The sequence below is a fragment of the Caloenas nicobarica genome, chromosome 10 (assembly GCF_036013445.1).
Source record: "Caloenas nicobarica isolate bCalNic1 chromosome 10, bCalNic1.hap1, whole genome shotgun sequence".
Lineage (NCBI taxonomy): Eukaryota > Metazoa > Chordata > Aves > Columbiformes > Columbidae > Caloenas > Caloenas nicobarica.
Genome location: NC_088254.1, coordinates 13,130,222 through 13,154,269, shown reverse-complemented (window position 1 = coordinate 13,154,269; position 24,048 = coordinate 13,130,222). Strand labels below are relative to the sequence as shown.

Here is a 24,048-nt window from a genome sequence, read left to right as displayed (position 1 = left end):
GGATAATTCAATTGGAGCAGTGCCTAACCAGCACATTTAACTTGACTAACTGGTTCCTGCATTCGCTAGTGACATAACGGATGGTTTCTGCAGAAAAAGAAATGGCAATTTCCAGTTAGTCACTGCACAAGGCTTGCTTCAAGCAAGATTTTCCTTTTTTTTGTTATCTTTTGGTTATTTTTAGGGTCAAATTTGCCAAATGGGATCAATTTTTCCAATTTTATACCAATACTAGGATATTAGGATTTTTTCCTAATTGCCAATTCTATAAACTCAAGTCAGAGTTTGAAAAACTAAGATTTTACATCATATTGCATAATGCAATTCCCCACTCCTCCCTCCTACCTTTGAAGGCCATTCTAAGCCTAAACCTGTTTTTTCATATTTTTCTGAATGCCTAACACAGCACAGCTTTGACCTTCTAATGCACATACAAAACAATTGAAATGGAATTGATTCTACACTATATATATGTGGAAAAGATATTTAATTGTAAAATAGAAAAAGTAGGCCAGAGTACAGTTTTAAGGGTAATTCTTCTGTGTACAGTATAGGTAAACTAGACTTTTTGCTTAAGTTTATATAAACAATTCCATAAAAGCAGTGAAACATGGAACAACAAAGCAAAGCACAAAGAGTTTTATCTTACCAAAAAAGAATCTGCACAGTAGTTCAAAATTTAATGTAACACAGCACTGAACAATCTTAAGGCAGCTCAGTCTAAGCACAGGACTAGAAGCCAGGAACTCCTGAGATCCGTTCCCAGGTCCACCACAGATTCTCGTGGTCTTGGGCCAGTCATTTCACGCTCCCTGTGTTGCGCTTATACCAGTTACAAAACTGAGACAATAACACTCACCTGCCTCAGGCAGTACAGTAAGGGTTCTTTAAAAGATTTTACAATGCTCTGAAGATGTGGCGTGCTATATAAATCCTAAGCATAATAGATCACTGCACATACACACACAAACACAGTATCACAGTGAAGAACAATGATGCGAGGTAAGAAGAGCATCACTACAACATAAAAAAAATTACTTGTCCAATTGCATAATTAAAATGCAAAAGTCCATTTAGAAAAAATGTATCACTGAAATAATTTCAAGGCTATGGGGGAAAAGAGATTAATAGGAATATTCTAAAAGAACTACTATTTGTGTTCCAGCGGAGACATTCTTTTAATTACTGAACTTGTTTGTACTGGAAAATTGTAAGACACACAAAGTGAAGTTTCAATGCCTCCACCACCGAATTTTAAATTGCCTCTAATATGTAAATTAAGATTTTTTTGTTGTTCTTTTTAGTTACAAATTACATTCTTCCAAGAAATATACCATCCACAATAAAACTGGCTGCTATCTTACTTCAAATGACCTATAGGCTAAACATTTTTCTCATCTTTGCTGAAAAATACCTATGCAAGATGTATGTGTAGAAATTATAAAAACATGCAGCATATGTACAAACTGAAAAGTTTAAAAAATATTAGCTTCATATACATGTAAATCTACTTGGATATATCTGAAATTAAATATAAAAATTTCACCGCCTAAATAAAAAAAAAAACCAAAAATGGTTTTCAGAGAATCTGAGACAACTACTTAAAGCTGTACAAAGATTTCCACCTGGAAATGTCTTACTCAGAGAAGTTGTTACCATGTAGAAATAACTGTTAATTAATTTTGTCACATAATTCATTTTCAAGTTGTCAGCTTAAATCAACAACATCACCCTTAAAACTGTTCTGTTTTTCAGGAGTTAGATTCATACTAAAATCAAAAATTTCACAAAAACATTGGCTTCTCGTGTTTCTGGATCCCTTCAAAAAGATTTATCAACTCATTTTGAAACTGTAAAAAAAACAACTATTTACAGTATTTCATTTTAAATACTTTTCACAATTTCTAAATTCAGAGTTTTTATGTTACAAGAAATTAATCAGAGCTCACGGCTTAAGTCCAGTTATCAACTTGTAGCATCTTCTCTATCACGTAATCCTGCGTCTGCACCTATACAGGGTACAGTTCAAGATTGTACTGCAGGTTTTTGAAAGTAACAGGCTTTGCAGTATGTTCATTTTTTATTAAACGGCTTCTTTATTAGTCTGGAGGCGGTTCATTGCCTCTAACTTCTGCCGATAGGCCTCTGCTTCTTGTTCTTTCTTTAGAAGCTGCTGACGATATTTTTGTGCTTCTCTGTTTGCCTCATCCAGCTGTTTCTGAAGAGTTTCTCTTTCCTATTAGAAACAGAACCAGCAATATTTTGTCAAATACGTATCAAATACAAGTTAAAATGGCAAATAATCTTCCTTTACATGCAGCTCAAGTGTTAGGGGCTATCATGTAGAAACGGTTCAGTTCTTACTCAGGCAAACCTATTTGAATGCTGCTGTGGTAATTAGACATGAACTATCACACCAGATAAGTCCCCTCTATAAAGCTTGAAGTGTAAATATAGTAAACCCAAATGTCTTCAGCTGCAAAGATACCAAGCAAGTCTTCACAGAAAAAAAAGATTGAAATAAAAAAAGTGGAACCATGGTGATTAAATAACATGATATAGTAACATTTCGCCAAGGATTCAATACCCTTTGTTACTTTTTTAAATTGGAATCCAATCTAACAGGATTGTCCGTTTCTGTTGTATTTCTAATCAGATAGTATAAAGAAAAACAGTTACCTAACAGCAATTTGCTCTGGAAAGTGACAGCTACGCACTAAAATATACACCTAACTGGATTCTAAGTGACATGATCTGAAGTGATTGACACTACACAATCCAGAGGTATAATTACATCCCAGGGATACCACACTTTTATGAATTAACAGGCATTTAGCTAGATAAACTTTTTCAATTCAAAAGGAGTAACTTAAGGTTCCATCCTGCATACAAGTTTGTTGGGGATGGCTTTAAAGTGGTTTCCAAGCAAAATAATACAGGAAATGCCACTTCCCATGAAGCTGCCTTAGGAACTAGGGAGAATGCACTTCTGTTGCCAATGACGTAGGTACTGTCATTTTGTTTGATGCTGCATTGAGCCCAGTTGAAAAAGCAATTTGCTTGGAAAATAGTTTTGTTTTGATCTTCAAGCAAATACCATTTCATTAAAGTGCATCATACTTTTATGAGTAAGGTGGCATTTGATTTCAAATAATTCTTTCCACTGTAGTTGTTTAGCAGCCACAGGAGGGAGGTTGTCAGAGAAGCGAGCTACCTCTCAGAAAAACAAAACTCTTATCAAAAACTGGGGCCCAGTGAAAATAAGTTGCCTTTTCGGCTTATTCCCATCCCGGCAGTTCAGTATCACATTCCCATTTAATACCTCAAACAGTTGTTAGAAAGTTTCCCCCCCACACCCCCATAAGAGCATCCCTATTCTTCACCTCTTTGATGCACTCACATATTTTCATGGTCAGAGCCTGAAAATACAAAACACTGCCTCCCTTCTACTTGCTACTGTTCTCAGTACTTGTCACAGTCACATTTAGCAGTCACATGCTGTGCTGAATGTGCTGGAATATAATGACATAGGTGATCAGATCATTGCTAACAGCAGCATCTGTATAGCAAAAACAACAGGTGAAGGAGAGATGTTATTAGCAGGTTATAAAGACCAGCTACAACACAGAACAGAACAAGCTCCATTAAGTGCAACCTGGGCTTACACATGGCTTTAAGAGCTGAAGGAAGGTAGCTAGGGTTTGCTTCATATGGAGCATATGCTGATGAAACGAGCGCTCATCGGATCTTGCTTACTTATTTGAGAAAGAACTTAAGCTTCCACCTCTGAAAATTTGGGTTCTGCTTTTTAAGTAGCTTTATGAATGGCCAACCTATGTAGGAACCAGACTGATGAATGCCAAATGAACGGCAGAGCCTACATCTCAAAGGATCTGAAATACACCTATGATGTGCCAGCACCATACCGCTATTTCTGAGTTATCTGTGTTGTTTAAGGGGAGCCAACAGCTCACGTAAAACAGCCTTGTGAAGTAGGAAGTTGGTGAGAAGAGCTACAAGACAGTTCCCAGGGAAGCAGTGAAACCCATCAATCCTGCTACGTGTGGAAAGCAACCCTTCCCTTGCGAGGGCACTCGGCTCTGAGATAGACTGAGCTGGGCATTATCTCTCTCATGAATTTGTAACATAAAGAACACCAGAAATCTACCACTAGCAAGAAGCAGGGCTGCTCTGTCTGCTGGGCTGCAGAGGAGTAAGAGCCACTAGTAGCTCACTGGCCAGCACTTCTGCAAGGTATTACAAGATGTGTTACCGCTGCTATAGAGTGTGCGCAGGCTGCTTACACTTGGGGGTGGAGAGGTTCTCAGACCACAGCTTAGGAGTGTTTCCCACAGAAGAGAGAAATAGAGCCATGTACCCACAAGGAGTATAGCACATTAAGGGGAAAAAAAAAAAAAAAGTCTTGGTGGCAGAGAAGATAAAACCAGTATCTACCAGACTAGCAATCCAAAGCATGTGCAGCAGTCCAGCAATTAATAGGTGTAGTTTTTAGTCATAGTCCCAACATAAACAGAATGACATAAGGAACCGAGGCCAAGAACACTGTCTCGCTCAGCAGTGGAAAGAGATTAATGCTTTGGGAGCAACGCGGACCTAGAGCAGGCTGAACAATGAAAATTGGTTCCTTAACTTTGACATCTAAAATAGGAAGGACTGTATCTGGTCTATTGATTTCATCAAATCCAGAAAGTGTTCTTAGCGCATTCTTTAGAACAGAACTGAAAACATTCTAATTATCTGAAGTCCTTTTGTATCAGTACAAAAACATACCCAGGTAAAAATCAAATTAGAGGATCCTGAGCACTCTTAAGAAATCTTCCATTTTATCAAGGAATTTTCTTCATAATAGGGACACCCATAACTAAAATAGCCAAACCAAACATTCTTTTTAACAACAGAAAAAGCAGGGATATGACTTCCCTAATACAATTAATTTACAATTATGATTTTTTTTAGTCTAATGAAATTATTGTCCTGGTTCTAAGGCATGTTGCCTTTCAAACATGCGACATGGGAAAGACAGTTAAATTCAAGAATTAAAATTAAAATCACTGTGTGTTAATGAATGATGCATGAAAATGAAAAACAGTATCTGTGTAACATGGGGGTTTTTTTGCTGCCATCCTATGTTTAAAATATCAAACTGTTTAGGAAAACTGCTATCACTCTTCAAAACGAGCTGAAATGTTGGAACTTAACAGGCCCAAAAGAGAAAAATAAAAAAATACGACTACAGCGTTAGTTGTTCATGATACTTTCACAGGAAAGTTTGTCACCTCACATGAATAGGAGGATGTTCAACTTAAAGACTTTCAAACTACAGGTAATTGTTTGTGCACCATGAATTTACAACAGCTGAAGAAAGCACTCAGCCTTGAATCAGCTCTTCATAATGAAAAAGGAATGAACCACCAGGGAGGCAAATAAACCAGAAAATAAAGGTTTTCTACATTAAAAAAAAAAATTTTAATGAGGGGAGGGGTCCCACTCCCTCCAAATTCAGGTATCCACCACCTTCTGTGATGAAGAAGTTTGAAGTGGACTGACTTTATGTGCACTTCTTTAACATCCTTGTTACCAACGTGAGGTAGCCCTGTACCCCTGTGAACCACAGTAAGGCTCCTGAATCAACTGCCATCCACTCCGGGCAGAGATCTGCGTCTGCATCTCCAGGTGTACAGGCAGGGACAAACTCAGTCCTCAAAACTTGCACTTAACGGTAACAAATAAAGTAACTCATTTAAACCAACTTCTTTTGATATTTGAGAAATGTGGTTAAAATAGATAATTGAAACAGGTAATCCCCTTAAAAGAACTATTTTTACTGTTACACCAACTGTCTGTAATTGGGAACAGGTCAATTTATTACTTAACCAATCTAGATTTTTTTTTCCCTTCACCTAACAGAATTATTAAAATATTTAAGGAAACATAATTTCCTTTAGCAATAATTGAGGCAGATGTTTAAAAGCGTGAACAAAATAAATGCTTTTATTGTAACAGTCATACATTTAAAAAATGCAGCAAGAAAATGTCAAATGTCATGATAATCTGTAATGACCACAAAGCTGCAAAGGCTGAAAGTACTTGATGTGACAACTTAGGGATAGGCAGAGCAAGTGATGAAAGGTGGTAATTATTGTTATTAGACATGGATAACATATAGCACATACTGTACAATAAAAAGTATTCAATTAGGCACAATTCAATAATACGAACAGAAGTTAGAGAATACAACCTTTGGTAAATGAAATGTCATGGAGCTGACAAAATGAGAACTTACAGCCTTGTCAAGGCAGACAGCAATTTTCACAAACTTTTGACCAAAACTGGTCAGCACAGTTAGAAGTAACAGAAGAAGGAATGAGATGGTTGACCTATTTTGGTTAATATAAAAAAAGCTATAATTTTAAATTGAACAGCCACATCTATTTGTCATATATAAAAAGAACAGCTCTCTCAATGTCTTCTGCACTATAAAAAAACAGGATGGTGCAAACATGTGTAATAGTAAACTGCTCTAGAATTTTAAAAAAAGACAGATAAAAATTGACAAACACAGAATCTTACTGTTTCACATTTCCATTAACAGTTATCTAGATACCATGAATGGAAAGGAAACATTGCTAAAAATATGATCTCACAATCAGGACAAGCATGTGGTCATAACAGAAAGATGAGGGTACAGTACTCTCATTCACTGCTGGCGGAAATTGTCAAGTTACTCGATAATATATTGGTACCTAGTTTTAAAAACTAGCTAGTGATCTTAAAAGAAAAATGAAAAAATTAAGTTATCCAATACTTTAAGAAGTGTCACTTTTACGTGCACGACCAGAGGATGAAGTAAACAGCCCTCCTATATTCCTTTTACAAGAACTTTGTAAAAGATGAATTCCAGTAACAAGGGAGACTGAACAAGTTATTGTTTTACACACTTCATTCTGTGGTTACACGAAATAAAATTCTAGAGCAACACAAAAAAACCACAACCAGGTACTCAGTGCTGAACAGTCTGGCTAACACATATCATGTAATATACTCCTTACTTCTATTTCCGCAGACTCCACACGATTTTCAACAATCTCAATGCACTGTCTCTTCACTGGAGGTTCTTCGCTTATCACAGTTTCTTCGGCAATGTCTGTTGCTGGAACTGTTAATACTGAAAACATATTTGTACATATAAATACATTTACTTCAAACAATATTTGCACTATATAAAATTAATATAATCAAGTAATTTTATTAACAACAATAAAATGCAAAGACTTTCCCTTTATGCAGACATGACTATACAAAGTGCATTATAAAGTCAGGACAGGGAAAATTTACAAAAAACTTGAGCTGCTTGTATGCTACTAATGAATTTTAAAATTCTTTGTTGCTGAGGTCTCCAATAGTTACTCTGCAGTATCGATGCCGTTTTTCACAGAGTAAACAGATACAGAAATGAATTGCAGCAGAGTTACCAGTCTGTCAGTTCTGTAACTTACGTAGCAGACCATCTCCTTTATAACATTTCTTAATACTAAATACAAAACTGGCTTTTTGATTAATTAGAACATTAGATTAATTATTTAGGTAATCTGAAAACCCAGTAGTTATTAACCTTGGAAGAAAAAAAGTAGGGATGTAAAGAAATTCATACTCTAATTTCCTCATGCAACCATCTGGCAAATAAATGTTGTGACTGTCACTTCAGTTACTACCTACACACATTCATGCTTTCTGACAACTAGCTGTACGTGTTCAGACAGACTGTGAACCAAATCATTTGTTTCTGGTGTGCAGCTCTTCAAGGTCCACACTGGGAGTCCTCATGAAGAAACCAGGGAACGAATCATTTTTGTCTAAATAGTAGTGACAGAGCATCTTTAAAAGAAATCGGGCAAAATACACGCATGTCACAAAGTAACACTTATTACACTAGCAGCTTCCACAAAGTACATATGGCCCAGCAGGACAATTTGTGTCACCCTGGCTTCATCAGTTCTGCCACTGCTCCTCTAAAACCTCGAGCACCTCAAGACTTGGGTTTTCTTCTGTAAAGAACACGCTCCATGGGACTTGCACGACTTGCTGCATGCATCAGATTTTTAAACCCAAGTTTCAACTCCCGGCACTATCTCCAGTGAGGCAATAACATCAGTATCAGAAGAAAGTTTTTGTTTCACTCCATCTTCTAGTTCTCATAACAAGTTTGCAAGAATCAAACTTCTTGAAGGCAAAGCACAGTTATAACTTTTCCCTTCAGTGTCCCATTTCTCTTCCATATCGTTTAGTAATTCTTCCATTCTTTCTCCTCATGCAGACTCAGCTGACATGTAGTAACCCACTGAACTGCAGCAGCTCAGGTGTCTGAGCCTTCTGCAGTATTTGAATCCAAAGACATATTTAAATTGATTACTACACCAAATTGTCCAAGCCTTTTACACTTAACAATTTATTATTACTACTATAACTAAAATAGTTCCTCAAGCTCAAACTGTACAAGTTTCCACTCACCTTGCTGTCCATCTGGCATGGTCACAATGATGGGCTGCCCTATTCCACTGGTTGGGATCGAATGCAGATTACCGAGCTGAATGCCATCCGTAACTATAGTAATAACTTGCTGACCTCCGGAACTGACAACTTGCTGAATAGCACCATCCACAGATTCTGCAGTCACAACCTCCTCTGTGGCCACAACTATGAACAGATTAGTAAAGGAATTAAGTCAATTTATAAATAAAGCTTTATGATTTCAAATGTATTTTGGTACAGCTGAGAAGTAGTTTCTTACATGTCTCTGAAAATTTTACCTTGCTCACTCCCCAGTTAATAGATGACTACATATTGTTAACAGAAATCTTTCACTGGGCCAACATAAAGCATTTAAATTTTGAAATATACATGCAAGTCTGTCTTGGTTTACCTTGCTCATCAATAAAATATTTTTTTTATTTAGCATGTTTCCCAATAGACACACCCCACTCAAAATTGATGCTTTGGGTTCAGTGTTAACATGACAGCAAGAACAAGAGTTGTCTTTAAGAACACAAATAACTTTTCCATTGTATACAAGCTGGACTAAGTTACACCAACACTGGAATAAAAAACCAATAATTTGAAATACTAGTTTGAAACTACTCCTCAACCAGTGCTTTGCCAGGTGTACCTCAGGACCCAGCCCTGATTCCTCTGCTGACTACATTAACAGACTGAACGACCTCTAGAGAATCTTAAAGTTTTCTCCGTACTACATGGGTACTTCAAACACAACCATAACTTTATTTATTATAAAAAGTATGAAACAGAACTAAAGAAAAAGTTCTGCAGAGTTGACATTTTTACACCTTCAAAGGATAAAGATAAAGCTAAAAAAGTAAAATATTGTGTGTATATAATTTTATAGGTAAAAGTAAAAATAAAAAAAAAATCCCAGCTCAACCAAGTATTTCAAATTCATTATTCAATCATGAGTATTATAGCAGTGATCTCTCTCAGTTCTATACTACATCTATAGGTAAGGCAAGATAAGGGAAAGACTGCCTTCAAACACATACCACACTTTGCACTATATGCTGTAACTGGGGTCTTACACTAATACCTTTTTTTTAAAAAAACAAGATACTGAGACAAAGAGCAAGGTCACTAGTAGCACAATCAAAGAATTTCAAGCACTAACTCTGTATTTTATTTTCAATTTGTCAGGGTAAAAGCAAAGCCTTTGATTTAAATAGAGTGCCTTCTATCTACAGAGATGAAATTAAAACCCTATAGACTGTGTTATGATGCTCAAGATGAGAGAAGGTAGATAAAACTCTGAAGCTTTCATCTTTTAAGTTAATTACAATATAACATACAAAAATCACTCTGTAGTTCAAATAATGACTGCATTCATTGCCTTTTGAAGATCTTTATGTGCAGAGATTACTGTCCTACAGCACTACTTAAATATTCATAGACTATGTTTATTCACTAAACCAAAACAGTAAGCCCTCCATGAATGAGTGGTGTTTTATTGAACTTGAGTTGGCTTCCAAGTACAGGCTCAGCCATAAGAAAGACCACTGCCACCAAAAATTCCATGTTTCAAATGCCAATACTAGCTGGTAGGGCAAACAGCCCCCATTTTTCAGTTTCAAGCTCAACATTGCGCTTTTAGTTCTGGAAGGAAACATTATTCGAACTTCTTCAGACCTTGAAACAAAAATGGAGATTTTGTCTAAAAAGAAGTTATTCTATATAAAAGAAAAATATCCCCCTAAATAGCTTTCTAACCTGGTGTTTCTGAAGAATTAGACAGAGGAGCTGATGCTTCTGCTAAAGCTGCCAATGTGGCTAATACTGATGTCGATGAATTTCCAAACTGTACAGCAGACACTCCTGTTTCATCTAGTAGGATGAAAAAAAGAAAAAAAGCTCATAAATTTAAAACCAGCGAAGTGCCTTTTCTATTATTATTGCACTGAAGCTTCTAACACACACTCTGTTCTCAGCAACATTCTGCTAAACCGAAGTGCTATTCTAAAGGCAAGTTTGTTAAGCAAACACAACTTCTGATAAAACAACAGTCTTCACAGAGGTAAATTAAGTACCTAGATATTTACAACACATAAAAAAAACACTGAAGAGGAACATGGTAATTATTCTTACCACTGTTTTTCCTCAAGCCTTTTCACTAAACAGTGATAACCAATTAAAGTATAAAATCCCAGTAGCTATCCTATAGACATCTAAATACCTGTTCCATTTGATGTATTTGCAGAAGATACCAGACCTGTTAGGTTCACCACCCCTCCAGGTCCAATGATGAACTGCGGTGTTGCTGCATGTATCGTCACAGTGTCCGGACTCTCTGGATTTGTATTGATTTGGTTCTGCATTGCAATCTAGGAGACAAAGGTAATAATATCATTCCAATTGTAGGTATGAAGAAGTTATTTACCTTGTAAGAACTAGAATTATTGCACATTCCACTCAAACGGGGAGGATCTCCCTTGTTATGCTCCTGCAATATACACGCATCATGTAACATCTTGTGCCCTGTGTAAGTACATGAGAAACTTTTTTTTTTTTTCTGGCTGAAATCTAAAGACAAAAAGTCTGTTGAAGAGAAAGAGAATAACGACAATCCGCTACTTCTCTTCACCATTTATTGTAAACAAAGATGACCATATAAAGGCAAGGCCCTTTTGTAGATGTGCAAGCTCAAGTATCTAAAATAGAGGCCTGAAGAACAAAGACTTGTGGCAGCTACATGCCAAGAATATCAGCTCTGACAGCTTAGTAATTCCCATTAATTGTAGATGGCATTCTTCTTTTTGCCTTTCTTTGAATTATTGACTTTTATTTACTACATCCTTTCTGCAATGAAGAGGAGGCTAAGGAAACAGACCAGAAGTTCATACAGTTCAAGATGCAAAGGAACAACAGTGGCATAAGGGTATTTTTCATTTGTTTTCTATTCTGTTCTCAATAATGCTTAGCATTTATTTTGCCTTCAGGAACATGAACAGTGAGCACACACTTCCATGGAAATATCTACTATAATCCAAATCCCAATCACTCCAACAATTCAATCCTTGTTTTTCTAATTCTGGAAAAATTGCCATCTCTTCTCCTCTCCTGATCTCCAATTGTTCGGAAATTATTGTCCATACATGAAGTCATCTGAATACTAGGGTATAGTCAAAACATACTGGCAGAGTAGGGAGTTACGCTTTATGTCATGCTTGTGAAGACTCCACCTAGTTCTGTGTACTACAACACTGAAATTTAAGGAAATAAAGGATACTTATCCTTGACTTTGTAGGTAGTGAGAACGCTTTTCGGTCAGCTAACGTTTACTAACATTAATCTTATTTCCGTGTCAGGAACTAGCCTGGAGTTCAGCATTATCAGTCAATACATGGTCTCACAGCTGCTATACTAAAAGCTCAGTTTATCCCATGTGTAAACAAATACTTTGCTCTAAGTTCGCTTAACATCATGAATCAAAAGTTACCTGTAATATTTCTGCAAGGTCTTCATTTCCATTGTCTACTGCAATATCTAATGCCGTTTTGCAAAATTTACTCTGAGCATGAACATCTGCTCCGTACTTTATTAGAAGTTCTACAACTTCTTGGTGGTTATGTTCAGTAGCCCAGTGAAGTGCAGTCATTTTGAGCATGTCCTTTGCATTTACATCAGCACCGTGCTACAAACAAGATCATTGAACAAACTATGTCATTAGAAGTATCTGAATTAAATAATACTGGTCACGGAATGAAGCCCAAAATTGTCTTTCTCTAGCAGTAATGTCCTGTTATCTTACATTTACAAATTTATTAAAAGTACTTTAATCTAATTACCAAACAAATTATTTACTTCAAAGGATTTAAGATTCCCTAAAACATAACTTCTTGGTTCTAAAGGCTGTTACTCACACAGTTTCAAATTAGGAAGCAGTATATTTTGAAACAGCAATCAATAATTCACCTAAAATCATTATTATTTTAATGCTAAAATAAATTAGAGTTTAACAGGAAAACAAAACATTTAATGCACATAGCATAAATATTCATATCATTTCAATGTTGCTTTAATGACTAAAAGGAAACTGCAAATATTTTATCATAAACCATTGTAATATCCCCACCTCAGAGCTTATTTCAGCAGCCTTTACCTTAAGTAAGACTTCTACGATGCTGGCATGGCCTTCTGATGCTGCCATATGTAATGGAGTTCTGTCCACTTTGGTTCTGGCATCCCGACTTACACCTGCTCGCAGCAACACTTCTGTTGTTGAGTAGTGGCCATACTGTGCTGCTAGATGAAGTGGAGATGTTCCCAACTGTAATGTAACAGAAAAAGTAGAGTTTTAACAGATGTCGGCATGAAGTACTTCTTATGCTGCAGCTATCAAACTCAGGTGTCAGGCCACCACTTCAAAATAATTTTCCCTTGCAGTCTCAAGGAAAGAAGCTGTCAGGGCTTTTACAGAGTGCAAAGAGTAAAAAAAAAAAAAAAAAAAAAAAAAAAAGGTTGGTTGGTTGGCTGTGGGGTGGTGGGGTTTTTGTTTGTGGTTTTTTGTTTGGTTTTGGTTGTTTGTTTGTTTTATGTTTTGGTTGTTGTTTGTTTCCAACAATCACAGCACACAAAAACCAGCTTGCTCAGCTCACTGGAAGCAACTTTTTGATGTCTGTGCTACGTGTTTTCTGTCTTTGTGAGGCACGATGTTTCAAGGGGCCAACCCCCATTTTTAATGTTGGTCAACATGCTACACCAACATTGGAAGGGACCTCTGAAAGTCTTTTAAGTCCAATCTCCTGCTCAGAACAGAGTCAACTTGGAAGTTAGGTCATTAAGTAGCTTAAGACTCTTAAGGGCTTGTAAATACCCTAGAATTTTAGGTCCCTGACTTCCTTATACAGCCTATTCAAAACGAGGTACCTCCACAAGACAACTCAGAGCCCCTATTTCAGGGAATTCTCAGCTGCACGTACGATGTAGTTGGGACTGCTTTCTTAATGCAGGCCTCCGACTATCCTAAATGCATAAACACAATACCTAGGACGACAATTGCTGCTTTCTCCCATTAACCATTCCAAAGTTCATCTTAAAAGCTACCAGAGCAAGCTCATTCACAGACTGCTACTAAAATCAGGAGGAGGTCATATGAAGAAACAGATAATTTTAATTTTTAATTCGACATTAGATGATGTGACTGTAGAATTCCAAGAAGAAAGTCCCACGGCTTGCTACATAAGTGCTGAATTGTAATAATCCTATTTTCTTCTTCAGGTGAGAAAAGTAACCAGAGTTACCAAACACTGCAGAAGTTTTGATTACCCAGTCTGTGGTAAAAGGTGCTCCATTTGCCATCAAAATCCGAACTTCATCATCTTGACCTGCTCGTGCAGCTTCTAAAAGTTTCTTTCCCAAATCTACTAGTGACATCTAGTGAAGGACATAAAGGAATAGAAAGAAAAAATAAAAACATTAATACTGTTTTAAGTACACACATGCTGCTGTAATTTTTTGAAATTATTATTTCTGAACTACTCTGAAAAGGTCAAAACCCGGGGTTGGTATTTTAGCCATGAGAACATGTTTTACTGATGGCAATAAGCAGCTTTATTTCAGAATTAATTTTGTCAGCCAAACAGAACAGATTAGGGTGAAGATTTCCGTATTACAGTGCTGTGACCATAGCAGGAGTGAAGTTATACCAAACTAAATTTAAACTGAACTGGATGCGCCTCTCTTACAGCAGAAAGTGGTTCGGAAGCTCTCACCTGATACTGCAACCTGCTGCAGCTTTGTCCAGCTTTCAAACAGTGCTGCACCACGGCTGCTACGAGACACGCCCCAAGGCACTACACTCACTTCTCCAAAATGCCTATAGGTATTTAAGAGGTATGTACCACTATGTAAACATGTTTAAATAGGTATGAAACACACCACCTTTCTGACATCTTGTCCATCACCATCACATCATTTTGTTCACCCTAAAATATAATTTCTGTATTCCTAGCTACAAAATGACGCAATAGGCATATATTATTGTACTATTTGCATCAGATATATGAACTAAAATCCCTGAAAACAAACATTACTGCCTGCTTCAACTGTCTACAGTTACTAAAAACATGTTGAGTGCAAAATTTTGCTTGAGACATGACCAAGATACTAGCTGAAAAACTCACATCACCTTTAGATAATCACCCCTTCACAGCACTCAAAATTCCATATAATACAGAGCATACAAAACTATATGTAGACAAATGACACTTATCTATGTTTCTGCTGCATCAAAGATTTCCTAGTATAACATTTTTTAAACCCGCTCTATTTCACACTTGCTATTAGATTTGTTCAGTAAAAAGAAAATTTATAACTAAACCATAACTCGCACTGCTAACCAAAATATATCATTAACGTTTTAGTCCTACACATATTTTCCACTATGAGGATGCTAAGAATGGAATTACTTTCACCAGTTGTTTCCAGTCACATGCAAAGTTAAGTCTGCATTATTAACAGCAGTTCTGAGGCCATGCAGCCAATTTCCTACATAGAGTATATTAGTTCAGAAAGAAATCCCAACAGGATAATTTTTAATCTCTTTTCTTAAACATACACTTTTATCACAAAACCAATGTATTTAGAAAGCTCTCCGCACCTAGCTCATCTGGCAAAATCCGTGTGGTATGTTGCTCAATAACCTGAAAGCTATTGACTTTGGAAGAAATTAGAAAGGGAGATGGAAATACTGCAAATGCAGAACTCCAACATGTATCAGTAGAGCCATGAACTGGAGCAGATTACCTCTTTGTCTACAGAACTGACTGCAGGCAGCAATATCCCCTTCACCAAGGTAATGCTCCATTTATGTCCATCCTTCTAGTACACATGGACATGTTGACTTGTCGCCAGCCAGAAAAGGGAAGAGGAGCAGGAAGGTGGCAGGACAGGACAAATACTGACAATGGGAAAAGGAAGGAAAAAAGGAGCACAGAGTCAGATGCAGAGGAAGGGACAACAGCTGACTCTCTTCCATAAAGAAAAAGAGCAAAAGAGAAACAGGAGTAAGAAAAAATGTACTATCCCTGTTAAAGGGAGACACTAAGAGTAATGACATAAAACAATAATAGGACAGAGAGGGCACTTGGCAAGTGCAGCAGTGAAATGGAGGAATATAGCACTCTCTTTATATGGCACCTTTTTTGTTTTGTGACAATTAAAGAAGGAAAGCAGCACACACAGACACATACTTTTTCTGGTGGTCTAATACCACCACATCAAGGTCCTCAGAAGCAAAAGACATTTGGAACTTAATGCAAAATACTGAAATTAGGAACTAATTCAGAAAAACAATTCATTTTCCTTATATTTATGTTTTAAGCACCAATAGGGAAAAGGAACTAACAAAGTCTCCTTTTGGAATGACAGAATAATTGAGGCTGCAGGGGCCTCTCAAGGTCACCAAGTTCCACCTTCCAGTCCAATCTGGCCCAACAGGCTCAGGCTGCACAGGGCTCCATCCTGTTGAGGTTTGAATGTCTCTGTGGATGAACATCCCACCAGTTCTTCAGCCCCATTCCAGTGTCTGACCACCCTTCTGTGTATACGTGTCTTTTTCCACTAACCAAAAGGCAGCCTTGATAACAAGCTTATACTTTGTCTTGCAAAATACAAGTCTCACTCCCAGGAGATGTTGGGGACAAACTTCAGCCTGACATTGACAACTTTTCAGAGTCTCTCTGAACCACTACTGTTGAACACACTGTCAGAGTGACGCTACCCCAGTTCTCATCCCAATGCAAAACTAACCAGCACTGTACTACACTCAATAACAAATGTTCTAATCACGGAAAAAGAGGGACATGGAAGATCATACATGACATAACCTTCATTACTATGTATTACTTACAATAACCAACACTCTTGGTTGATATAAAGTGTTTGTACTTTAAACAAGCACAAAGCATCACAGAAGTTTACATATGTTTCACGATGTAGAATTTTAACTTCTATTATAAAACAAAAATGTATTTTCGAAATTAGGTAAAAGTTTCAGTTCTCATGGGGTACTTGAAAGCACGCTTGGGCCATCTAGTGGAAGAAAGTCAAAAACGCAGGAAAATTACACTGCTGAACTAAAAAAAAAAATTAAAAAATAAAAAAATCACATAGTATGTCACTAAGCACTAACAAGAGCAACTGAAGATGCCTTCCCAACAAAACCCGTGCACATTTAGTCACTTTTAACCAACAAATAGTAGCATTCACAAAATTTCTCTGGAGTAGTCAGCCCAAAGCTGATTTCTACTTGACAAACCATTCCAAGGACCAGTGTTGTAAGATCAGGAAACCAAGTAACAACACGCCCCACTCTGCCTGCCATGCTCATGCACTGCTAGTACTGGGACACACTGAGAGGGTTTGCAGTGTCAGAACTTCCCTCTCCAGAAAAATTCTTCAGCTGTTCTCCTGAGATCAGTTAGTAACACTACAATACCACAGAGATACTACCAAAAGCAAAGTTCTATATATAGTACAATAAAACACATTTAAAATCAAAATGAGATTTCCATTTCAAAGCAGCACTCTCAGTTAAGTACCGCTGCTACTCCACACAGTGCTACAAATCAACCCCACTGGACTGTGTTAGTGGGGACTCTTCAGTAATTGTGTCACTTCCACCAAGCTTGGCGAGCGTGACAGCTGGGTAACGCTTTGTACGAGGATTCTTTCAGACAATAAAAACATCACTGGCTCTGAAATAAAGTCTTGAGACTATATTATAGTTACGGCAATCTGAGTGTGTTTTCAGACTTCTAACAGCTCCTACACAGCTGTGCAAACAGAGGGTTTGTCTACAATTGAGTAAATAGGGAAGAGCTGCTGCTGGGTTTGGACTTCTTTGCATTAACCACCTCCTGAACTTCCACATTTCATTACTGCAATGCTTTCTGTATAGTGTCATTAGCCAGATGAAACAATTAACTGGTACTTAAAATTTACATCAAATTATTATTGCTATTTTACTTCTGTTCAAGAGGAAATCATACAGCTGGTTTGTATCCATCTTAGACTTCTTATACATTCTGTAAAACTCTGAACACCATGCTGTTACCAGAGGGGTACATAATAACACTTGACCAGAGTTTAGGCAGAACTGTGAGAAATGGGCTCTGTGGAGAGGGCGAGGAGCTGAAAAACATGCAGCTTGGGCAGCCTGAGGTTCCACACCACAGCCTACAGGCAACAGAGCAGCAGAGTCTGCAGTCCAAAGGAAGATTAAGTTTGGTTTAAAATATTGCAGCACCTTTCAGACTGGTGTCCTGGCCACTGCAGTGGGAACATCAGCTGGACAAAATAAACAGGCACAAACCCGCTGTTGCAAAATATCTGCTAAGGGAGATCTGGCAGCCACCAGTGCACCTCTACCAAGGCATGTCCCTAAAAGAGATATACTAGGGCTGCAAGAGCATAGACTGCAGCACTGCAATTTACTGCAACGTAAAGTGAATCAATATACACACTCTCTACGATAAGGATCTGCAATCATTCCTAAAAACCCCAAGACAAAGTTCAAAAAAATTCTAATTAAACAAGTTTCCCTACTGAAGTGACAAGCAGCAGAATCTTACTTGGAAGACACCTTGAGACCCATCACCTCTCACACACATTACATCTGGAAGAAGAATGCCCTTTTTAGAATGTAATTTGCTTTCCACTATTAAAAAAAAAAAATCCACCTGCTTCTTCAGACTTGATCTTCAGAAATGCTATCAATATTTCAATCTTGCACAGCATTGCTAGAATTTTAAAATAGCCATTTCTAACTAACTTTATATGCCTGTCCATCTATGATCAAAAATACTTTTAAGTAGAGTATAGTTAGCAATAACTATTTAAATCTTTAACCAAGCGCTCAGTTTTGATAATTATTAGAATTGAAATAATAGGATCAACTTGATTTTTTTTTTCATCCTGATATAACAGCAGAGCACTTAAACTCAGAACACCACTTAAAAGTTTATTTCAATTACAATTTTGTAACTTTTAAAGGAACCAGAAAGTCTGCATTAAGCCTAGGTGTATTTCCATGCGCTAGCATCTCTTAAAAAGTGTGGTATGATTTTACTTTATATAATTTAATAGTGATTACAGCAATTTACATGGGATAAAATCAGAAAGTTCCTGTATTGTTTCCTAAGGGAATCATACCCTTCCAAATGTATTTTTACAATGATTTCACATGTCATAGTTGAAATCTTAATAGAAATATCATAGGATTAGAGCATTCACACTTCTATGATGACAATGAAAACTACACTAATACATGAATTGCAACTGGCTTTAATTCCATTGCTTTCAACTTTCCTCTATGATTGTGTTTGTAACTAAATTCTCTCTAGTTTGTTTAAACAGCAACATGACTTTCATGTATGTATCAGATGAAAAATACCTGGGAAAAGAGATCAGAATACCAAGCATGTTGTTGAATAGCTTAGTGTTTAAGATATTCAAGCCTGTATTTATGCAGGTCTGTCTTCCAATTAGGTTCATTCATTAATTTAGATTAGCACCCATCACCAATGCAGATGGTAGAAAAGTCTTGTCCTTAAAAGGAGAGCACAGATTTGGCCATTATCTCCAACATAATGCAACATCTGAAAAATATTATTGTGCAACAACGGTGAACCATTGGCACCAACCAAGATTTGGATTGGCAATGCCAACAAGCTACAAAGCTTTCACAGATAAGCTTGGCGCTAGATACCAAAAAGGTTACATTACAGCAGCTATGATCGACATGATCAACATGATGAATCTAAGGGCTTGTCATGTAGCCTTTGAACTGTACTACAGCCTCAAGAGTATGTCTCAAATTACTTGAAATTTGAAAATATCCTCAAACAAAAAAATCACTCTTAATTAAAGCATCTGTTTTATTATAAAGAACCTTCTTCAATAGTTTTTATCTAGCACATAGGCCTAAAAAAAAAAAAACCAAAACTAGAAAACAAACTGTTTTCAGCAAAGAAAGCGGGTCACGAGCAAGTATACACCTAGTGTATGCTGATCTGCCATGTACACTCGACCTTATTTACACAGCAGATTCATGTGCCCATACAATTATTTCTATGTGCACACACACCTCAACCAAACTGCTCAGTCTTACTAACACTTCAGAAGTCGTGAACAATTTAAAAAAAACCATTACGCCGAAGTACTCAAAGGTGTGCATTCACAACTTTCAGCACATTCTAGTCTAATATGAAACATTTCCCATTAAATAAAAGCTACCTTAGAAAGCAGGATAAAGGGCAACATGCGACTGCTTTAAGTTAAAAAACTAAGCACAGAAGACTTCTTCCTAGAGGGGATTTCAGCGACGTGTCACCAATAAAAACTACTTCCACTACCGGGAAAGAAAAAGAACAGTCCGAACTAACACATCTCATGCCAAGTTCATGTTCCCATCGTACGCTTTATTGAGAGTGGAAAGCACGGGTTACAGACTCGGGCGAGGGACCCCGGGGGGCAGCGCTCCCCCCGCCGGAGCTGCCTCTCCTCAGGGCACCTTTGGCGCCAACTCCCGCTCGCAGCTCGGCCGCCCCGGGGCGCCGGGCGGGGACAGGGACCGGCCACCCCGCCCCACGCCAGGCCCGCGCTCGGCCCCACGCGGCCCAGGCCGGGCTGCCCGCCCGGGAAACACGCGGGACGAGCCGCGCCCCGCTCTGCCCCTCCGCGCCTGGGCCCCTCGCCAGGCGCGTCGCGCTCGCCCGGGCCTGTGTGGCGGCCGCGGGGCCGTCGCGGGCACCTGGGCCCCGAGGCGACCCGTCCCCACACCCCGCCGGCCGCGCGGAGGCCTCCGGCCCCGGCGCAGCCCCTGCCCCACAGGCCGCGCCCGGCGCCCCGCGGGCCGCCCAGGCCGCCGCACAGGCCCAGGCCGCCCCCGCGCTGCCCGCGCCCCCCGCGCGGCGGGGTCCCCGGAAGGCCGGCCAGCGCGCCCGCTCTCCCCAACAGGAAATCCTGGCTGGGCTGGGCGCTGCGGAGGGAGCCGCGGCGCCGGGTTCCGGGGGAAGTGGAATTATTTTTTACCAGCGAAGAGATCAACTTCCACATCCGGTAACAGGGCCCTATACAAAGGCACAGACTGACCTGGAAAAGCTTGGCCGGCCCGGGGGGGTGAGGGAGAGACAGGGCGCAGGGATGGGGCCTTACCGTGCTGCCGGCCCGGCCGCCGCCGCCGCCACAACAACCAGGGGCGCCGGAGGCCGCCGCTCATCGGCGCCCAAAAGCCCCACACAAAAGTCCCCGCTGCGCCTGGCGGAGGGACACGGCGAGCGGAGGGGAGGGGCGCCGCTCCGCGCTGCCCCGCCGCCAGCCCGCGCCCGGGCGAGAGGCGGCACGGGCCGCCCGCGGGCAGCGCTTCGAGGGGCACCCGGCACTTACCATGGGGTGCGGGAATTACCTTATTAAACAAATATCCCCGACAAAAGGGGCTTGGCGGAGGGATACGGCCTCTGTGCCGCCTGCTGCGCATGCGCGCCGGCGCGGGGAAAGGCGGGGGAAGCGGGGCCTGAGAGGGGCCGCCATGTTCCGTCCGCTTCCCGCCCGGCGGGGGGCTGGGCGCTGCCTGCCCGCGCTCTCGGCGGCGGCAGGAGAGGTGGCTGCCTGCAGCGCGGAGCCTCCCTAGAAGCAGCTTGAGGGATAAGAAGGGGGGTCGCCATCCCGCACGCCGGCCGTCTTGGGGCCCTGCTTTGCCACGGGGGTGGCTCTTCCCACCTCATGGCTGCTGGGGCTCCCGGGTGAGGGGGCCCTGCCAGGGCAAGGGCTTTGCCACCTTGCCTCCCGGGCTTGAGCTACGCTGCGGATCATAGAGACAGGATTTGATACGGATGGCAGCTCCAAAACCATCCTAAGCGCTTGCTGCTCTGTCAGAGAGCTCTGGCCTCCAGTCCAAAATCAGCACTGGACCTGACGTGCCAGCCCCTGAAACCTTTCTTCTGCTTTTGTTTTGACTGTATAAGATTTTCACTTTTACATTCTCTCCAAAGCTATTCCAAGTCACAAATCTTCCAATACCACTGTAAAACGTAGATCCTGTAATCTACACCCTTCAGAAAAAGGCATCAATCACAAAATCCAACTGTTATTTTGGAGATTGTAACACCTACTAGATAATCAGATGAAGACTTGTAACAGCATTGTTTACAGATCTGTTATTTTTTGCCCTTGACTTACCTAACACAGCTTCGGGGAAAATCCAAATAACCAGGTTCCAAAGGGCAAACATCACCTCACAGATGTCACAGAACCGAATCCTCGAGTCACCGCTGAACAGGCCTGTTCAGAGAGGAAACGTGTTTCCCACCCACAGTGGCCGAGCAGCCCCCGGCGAGCGCAACGGCGCTCACACGGCCCTGCCTGGTGGGGCTCCCCGCGCTTCTTGCAGTGGTTTTGGTTTGAGTGAGGCCGCAGGGAGGAATTCTCCATGCGCTTTTTGGAAAGGCAGGTAATCCTCCTTTATCTGTTGTCACCTGCCTCGGGGACCTGTTGGCTTATTTTTCCAGGAGTGATCAGCCAGAAGGCGGCACTAGAGAACAAGTCCAGGCGCCTCCTCGGGGCGGTCACTTGTCACCGAGGAGAAGCCTTAAATCCAGCCTTCAGCACATCACTTTTCCATTGTTGGTAAGTGTGCCGTGTCTCTCAACAAGCATTTAACTTGCCATATTACGGGTTTTTATTTACACAGCAGCACTGGATACAGAAAATGTTACGATGTCCTCAAAGGCATGTGCCAACGAGCAGGAATGCCATGTGGCGTTAATTGCAGTGCTGTGGAAAAGCAAAACGTTCCATGTTACTGAAAATCTTTTATGGAGGTAAAGAACGCAGTCTGCATTTAGTCCATTAGCACTGTATATGAGTTTTCATTATTATGATCGCAACTTCTGTCTTTAAAATAATCATGGCTAATGGTTTTTCTTCAAAGAATTCACCAAAAGTACATTTAAGAGGGAGACTCTTGACGTCTCATACAGGCAAGTCAAAACATATTTCACATCTGTAAAGTACCTGGTTTTGAAGAGAAGCTGCTAAATTTAGCATGACTCTGCTGTTAAGTTTATTTTTTCGTTTCAGTTTCTTTTCCTGTATTTTACCCCACTTTATAAGATAGTCATTTATAGCTACTGTCGGCTAAATAACCAAATACATTAAAAAGCACAGTGATTTCTACTGTTCAACTTTTTTTTTTAATTTATGCAATACTGCTACACAGTATTATACATGCTGATAGGAAAATGTGTTTTAACCTAAGGCAACACTGCAGCGTGTTATAACACAATCAACACATTAGCATGTTTTAACAAGTTCTTGCATATGGAAAAGCTAATTGTACAGGCAGGTCCTCCCCAACACCTTTCTACATATGGTTTGGATTTGCCCACACAAGTAAGACTGAAAGACTATGACACAATTTCTTCATATAAGAGAAACAATAACAGGGACACTCTGAGTGCAGTTTGCAGAGCAGCTAGAATGATATTCAACATTAATTTCCACATTTAGATTTCAAGCCTTGACATCAGTGGACTTACTCCTTTCATCTTGTCATAACTTTCTGGCATGACCCACCTTGGCTAAAACAAATTGAGCAGTTCTGGGAAAGGCACAAGAGCATTGTGTTATTAATATTATTCAGTTCAGTTTAATATTGTTAAGAGTATATCAACTTACTTTGGTGTTAACCTCCCTGATTGCACAATATAGGAGACTTAGAGCTGTACTCGTTTCTTCCAGAATCACTACATCTGATCATACATCTGCACTGCAAATTAGAGATGAAGGACATTGTCTGAGACTTTCATGTACCCAATAGCAACCCATGTTACTGTACCATGTACTGTGATACAATTAAGCTGTTTGGGCAGTGAATCAATAGTATTTTGGAAGGCTACATGAAGACAGGCGTCTTTCTCTTTTGGCTTCCTGACCTCCCTGTTTCCCAAAGTGGCCGAGGGAAGCCGCTCCAGTTCACAAGACATTTCCACAGGCAAATGGAGCAGTACAAGTATCTTAATTGCAGCCCTCAGCTTGACACACTTAGGGGACAGATTGGGACTGGCAGGACAGAGCATCTTGCCGTTTGTGTAAGATCTCGATGACGTGACCTGCCTCACAGACTGACAGGAATCAGGCTCAGCACCACCCTCTCCCCTCCCTTCTCCCACTGTCTGAATCCCAATATGACTGTACCAGCATGTCAGCACGTATGAGCCATCCCTGAGGTACGATGCTTGTAGAAACACCACAAGCTGCACAGAAAACAGAGCCATCAACAAAAAAAAAAAAAACGAGATCTGAACTTAAAATGTCCCCATTAATGCATTTTTTTCTAGGAAAAAAAAAAAGGGTATTTTTGTAAGGGGAGGTGCCTCTCCTTCCCACACCAGAGCTCACAGCGCATCAGAAGGGCCTGTTTAACGCCCCACACAAACGCCGCATGTCCCACAAAATGTGACAGACCTC

At 39.9% G+C, this 24,048-nt stretch overlaps 1 protein-coding gene across 4 annotated transcripts; it reads right to left on the bottom strand.

The window, feature by feature from the left end:
• Positions 1-515: 515 nt before the first annotated feature.
• GABPB1 (GA binding protein transcription factor subunit beta 1) lies at positions 516-22,058 on the bottom strand. 4 transcript variants are annotated; one of them, XM_065641827.1, is made up of 9 exons: positions 21,760-22,058; positions 13,846-13,953; positions 12,680-12,847; positions 12,017-12,211; positions 10,754-10,901; positions 10,291-10,404; positions 8,530-8,715; positions 7,071-7,186; positions 516-2,236 (listed from the first exon to the last, which is right to left on the bottom strand). In XM_065641827.1, exons 2-9 carry the CDS (start codon positions 13,951-13,953, stop codon positions 2,084-2,086), a joined length of 1,188 nt encoding a protein of 395 aa, XP_065497899.1. In that variant the 5' UTR covers positions 21,760-22,058; the 3' UTR covers positions 516-2,083. The 4 variants fall into 4 exon arrangements, with proteins under 4 accessions (XP_065497899.1, XP_065497898.1, XP_065497902.1 ...); XM_065641826.1 differs by lacking the exon at positions 21,760-22,058 and adding an exon at positions 20,737-20,842; XM_065641830.1 differs by lacking the exon at positions 21,760-22,058 and adding an exon at positions 20,737-20,842 and having other exon boundaries at positions 10,790-10,901.
• Positions 22,059-24,048: the final 1,990 nt, after the last annotated feature.